The 5000-nt window shown below is 44.4% G+C and overlaps 2 protein-coding genes across 2 annotated transcripts in view; both read right to left on the bottom strand.

Annotated features, from left to right (window-relative positions):
* Positions 1-1833, bottom strand: part of eif4e2rs1 (eukaryotic translation initiation factor 4E family member 2 related sequence 1) — a 7546-nt gene extending 5713 nt beyond the window's left edge. Inside the window, exon 1 of the mRNA XM_020658469.2 lies at positions 1674-1833. Coding sequence (XP_020514125.1) covers positions 1674-1690 — 17 coding nt within the window. The 5' untranslated portion in view covers positions 1691-1833. The remainder of the gene's footprint in view (positions 1-1673) is intronic.
* An 810-nt stretch (positions 1834-2643) lies between these two features.
* Positions 2644-5000, bottom strand: part of zgc:158659 (phosphatidylinositol 4,5-bisphosphate 3-kinase catalytic subunit alpha isoform) — a 23347-nt gene continuing 20990 nt past the window's right edge. Inside the window, exon 28 of the mRNA XM_020658471.3 lies at positions 2644-5000. This exon is cut by the window's right edge and continues 877 nt beyond it. The gene's annotated coding sequence lies outside the window, so the exon portion shown is untranslated.

Genomic DNA, 5000 nt, shown 5'->3' with positions numbered 1-5000 from the left:
GTCACCCTGTGGTCACTCTGTGGTCACCGTGTGGTCACCCTGTGGTCACTCTGTGGTCACTCTGTGGTCACCGTGTGGTCACCCTGTGGTCACTCTGTGGTCACCCTGTGGTCACCCTGTGGTCACCGTGTGGTCACCCTGTGGTCACCCTGTGGTCACCGTGTGGTCACCCTGTGGTCACTCTGTGGTCACCGTGTGGTCACCCTGTGGTCACCCTGCGGTCACCGTGCGGTCACTCTGTGGTCACCGTGCGGTCACTCTGTGGTCACTCTGTGGTCACCGTGTGGTCACTCTGTGGTCACCGTGCGGTCACTCTGTGGTCACTCTGTGGTCACCGTGTGGTCACTCTGTGGTCACTCTGTGGTCACCCTGTGGTCACCGTGTGGTCACTCTGTGGTCACTCTGTGGTCACCGTGTGGTCACTCTGTGGTCACTCTGTGGTCACCGTGCGGTCACTCTGTGGTCACTCTGTGGTCACTCTGTGGTCACCCTGTGGTCACCGTGTGGTCACTCTGTGGTCACTCTGTGGTCACCGTGTGGTCACTCTGTGGTCACTCTGTGGTCACCGTGCGGTCACTCTGTGGTCACTCTGTGGTCACTCTGTGGTCACCCTGTGGTCACTCTGTGGTCACTCTGTGGTCACCGTGTGGTCACTCTGTGGTCACTCTGTGGTCACCGTGTGGTCACCCTGCGGTCACCGTGCGGTCACTCTGTGATCACTCTGTGGTCACCGTGTGGTCACTCTGTGGTCACCGTGTGGTCACTCTGTGGTCACTCTGTGGTCACCGTGTGGTCACTCTGTGGTCACCCTGTGGTCACTCTGTGGTCACTCTGTGGTCACCCTGTGGTCACTCTGTGGTCACCGTGTGGTCACTCTGTGGTCACCGTGTGGTCACCCTGTGGTCACCCTGTGGTCACCGTGTGGTCACCCTGTGGTCACCCTGTGGTCACCGTGTGGTCACCCTGTGGTCACTCTGTGGTCACTCTGTGGTCACCGTGTGGTCACCCTGTGGTCACTCTGTGGTCACCCTGTGGTCACCCTGTGGTCACCGTGTGGTCACCGTGTGGTCACCCTGTGGTCACCCTGTGGTCACCCTGTGGTCACCGTGTGGTCACCGTGTGGTCACCCTGTGGTCACCCTGTGGTCACCGTGTGGTCACCCTGTGGTCACCCTGTGGTCACCCTGTGGTCACCGTGTGGTCACTCTGTGGTCACCCTGTGGTCACCGTGTGGTCACCGTGTGGTCACCCTGCGGTCACCCTGTGGTCACTCTGTGGTCACTCTGCGGTCAAACTAAACTATTAAAATAATTATCACAATATTTATTTTGATATTTTAAAAACATCAACATCCGGGGTATTTAATAACAAAGACTAGTCTCGGTGTTTTGAATATCTTATGATGACGTAGTTCCTGTTCCTGATCTAATCCTCCCGCAGAGTCAGAAAAAGTGAAACCAGTATCTTTCTACTCAAACCAAACTAAAGTATATTTTATAAAGAAGGGTTTTAAGTTTTAGTTTCCTAATTTAATCTAATACATTTAAATGTAACTGATATTTATAACAGAGATGATGCTAGCTGTTAGCCGTCTGCTCCGGCTTCGTTCCGGTTATTTACCGGTTATTTACCGGTTATTTACCGGTTATTTACCGGTTAAAAAAAGAGTCTTACCGCTCCAGCTGATTCATTCCTCCTCTGTCTGTCTCCCTCTCCTCGCTCCTAATCCTTTATTCCTTTATTTATTCACTTCTTTATCTTCGACTCTTTCCTCCTCATGCGGCTCCGCAGCGTCTCGCATCAGTTCTCGGCTGCCAGTGCGCATGTGCGGAAGCAGTGTGTACGGGATGGGAGAAGGGACAATCGTCTTCTTTTTTTTTTAAAATGTATTTATTTTTTTGTACATTATCGGCGTAACATCACAAACTACATACCTGAAAATAGAATTCCAGGTGAAGGACAACCCGTAGATACAAAAAACACAAATAAATAAATAATTCAATTAACAAATAAATAAACAACTGAAAATCAAATTAAATAAATAAAAAAAGTAGTGTATTGCGTTTCAAGAGAAAGCGAACAGCTGATAACTCAAACATAAACATGACATTTATAACAATCATTAATAGTTTTGAATTCTTCTTCTGCTGCTTCTTTAACTGCTTCTTCTTCTTCTGCTGTTGCTTCTTCTTCTTCTTCTTCTTCTGCTGTTGCTTCTTCTTCTTCTTCTGCTGTTGCTTCTTCTTCAGTGTTTGGTATCTAGAATGTTGCATTACCCTCTCCCCCTGGATCTGAAGTTATCCTACAGTTTTCTTACTACTTTAAACAAAAATAAAAAGGAATAATAATATTACTTTAAACTGAATGTTTTGAGTGGGATCTTTGTGTTTTGGGTTAGGGTCTTCTCTTAAAGAGAGGTGATGGTTAACAGCTGTGACTAGATTTTAAATACATTTATAATATAATAATAATATAAATCAAATAGGAGGTACCTGTACTGGATCAAAGTGTTTCTGTTTTAGGTTATTTATACTTTAATCAAACTTTTAACTCATTTTGTCTGAGATAAAGACTTTAATGTTTTATTTTCAACAACTTATAACAGGGGTAAGCAGTTTTATTTTGAAGAGATAAAAGAGAAACATTTCAGAATAAGATTCTTTATTAAAAAAGGCTAATGTGACATTTTTTGTGACAGCGCCACTCAGTGGACATAACAGGAAGTGCACCCCTGTTTCTGACCACCTGACACACACCTGACTGACCAACCACAACACACATGTTGAGCTTTTATTTTGACATAAACAATGACAGAGATCAATAAGCGTTTCCTGCTGTGTGATGTCATACATACGGCTCCGCCCCCAGGTGACTTAAAATTCAGTATATGAAGTCACACAAATTTGCATCACCATATATGGGCATGGGGGCTGCATAGGCCCTCTGATTGGACAAGCCTGCCGTCTGTCTTCGAACCAATCAGGAAAAAGGAAAATATTTTTTTTAAGTGATTTTCCAGAAACAAACCTTTTTTAGAGCAACAAAGTAACGACAACAGCTGTCAATCAAAACAACAGCTGTCAATCAAAACATCAGCTGTCAATCAAAACATCAGCTGTCAATCAAAAAAATCAGCTGTCAGTCAAAACATCAGCTGTCAATCAAAAAAATCAGCTGTCAGTCAGAACATCAGCTGTCAGTCAAAACATCAGCTGTCAGTCAAAATATCAGCTGTCAATCAAAAAAATCAGCTGTCAGTCAGAACATCAGCTGTCAGTCAAAACATCAGCTGTCAATCAAAACAACAGCTGTCAGTCAAAATATCAGCTGTCAATCAAAATATCAGCTGTCAGTCAAAACATCAGCTGTCAGTCAGAACATCAGCTGTCAATCAAAACATCAGCTGTCAGTCAAAACATCAGCTGTCAATCAAAACATCAGCTGTCAATCATACATCAATCAAATGGAAACACAAAAAAGAAATGCAGCGGTCACTAAGGTAACCAGAACAGTTGATGATGTCATCAGTCATGAGTTGGATCAGCATTCAGCAGGGAGGTTAGTCTGCGTCACAGGTTGTCATGGTTACTGACATGTGGGCGGGGCTTAAACAGACCTCCGACCTGTGCAGAAAAAAAACTAACCTTTACATTAAACATGGGTGTCATCACCCTTTGACCCGTCAGAAGTCCCGCCCTTGATTTCTGGCAGTCAATTGATCAGAAGGGGCGGGGCTTCCACCAATGCTACACTACGCTTACTACACCTACCCACAATCCATTGTTCCAGTGCAACAGCTCAGCTAACTAATAAGAGCTGACCTAACAACTAGCCTAGCATGGTATATCACCCACAGTGCTACAGAGGCTAACAACGAGCTGATTGAGCTAACGGCTAACGAGCAGCTGATTGGTTGAGGCCTAGTCCACACGTAGACGGGTATTAAAAAAAAACCTAATTTTGCATTTTGGCCATTTGTGCTGAAACTGCGTTTTAGGTGTTTCTGTGTTTGACGTCATCGTGCGACGCTGTCAATTTAGTTTACATGAGATTAGTGCGATGGCAGACGTAAACCAAACTAGCGCTGGTGCTAACGATGCTAACTGGAATAAATATTAATGGATAAAGCCTGAGTGGCGTTCCCCGTCTGTTCCTGCAGGGGGCGCTGGAGTCCCATCGATGGCGGTCTCCATGGTTTTAAACCTCCTGACAAACCGTTACACTGCGCCCACCTGTCAATCAGGTCAGCTACACGCCTTATTGTGAATAACTCTTATCCTTCATCAAATCAAAACTGATGAGTCATCAAAACATTCACCCCCCGTACAGTGTGTGTCCATCCAGACATGAGCTAATCACACCTATTTGGTTTTTTGAACCAGGCTGTAAACATGTTCATCTCTGCTGTAAAAACAGGCTTTTTAGAATGGGTGTGTATGTGACTTCCTGTGCTTCTGCAGCCAGCCTCTAGTGGACACTCCAGGAACTGCAGGGTTTTACACTTCAGCATCAGCTTCATGTTTCAACACTGGAGGTTACTGCTTGGACGAGACCCGGTCTGACTTCGGGTTGGTGGAACAACTTTGAAAGAACATTTTCACATGTCCAGGACAACACTGTTCACTTGGCGTGTTCATGAGAGCCGTGACAGCGTTTGTGCGTTTTTATGAAGACGAAGATGTTTTAGAGACATCAGTGTGTCTTATTTCATTAAAAGAGGTTTTAAAAATACCTGCCTACGTGTGGACGAGACCTGAGATTGTCGAGGAAAGACTTTGATCCCTGATTGAACCCGATGATATGTTTTTTATAAAAACCTTGATCAGTTCAAAATGTGTCAATCAAATCTTCAAAGTTCTGATTTAAAGTTTAAATGATTTAAAAAGTGCAAAATATCATTTTAACACGATTGAAAGAGGGAAAGAGTTTAACACTAAAGGGAGACAGGTAGGTATTAAATAAATAATGAAAACATATTTAAAAAAAATCAGTTATTTTTAG

The sequence above is a fragment of the Labrus bergylta genome, chromosome 22 (assembly GCF_963930695.1).
Source record: "Labrus bergylta chromosome 22, fLabBer1.1, whole genome shotgun sequence".
Taxonomy (NCBI): Eukaryota; Metazoa; Chordata; class Actinopteri; order Labriformes; family Labridae; genus Labrus; species Labrus bergylta.
This window is presented reverse-complemented; position numbering and strand designations above follow the sequence as displayed.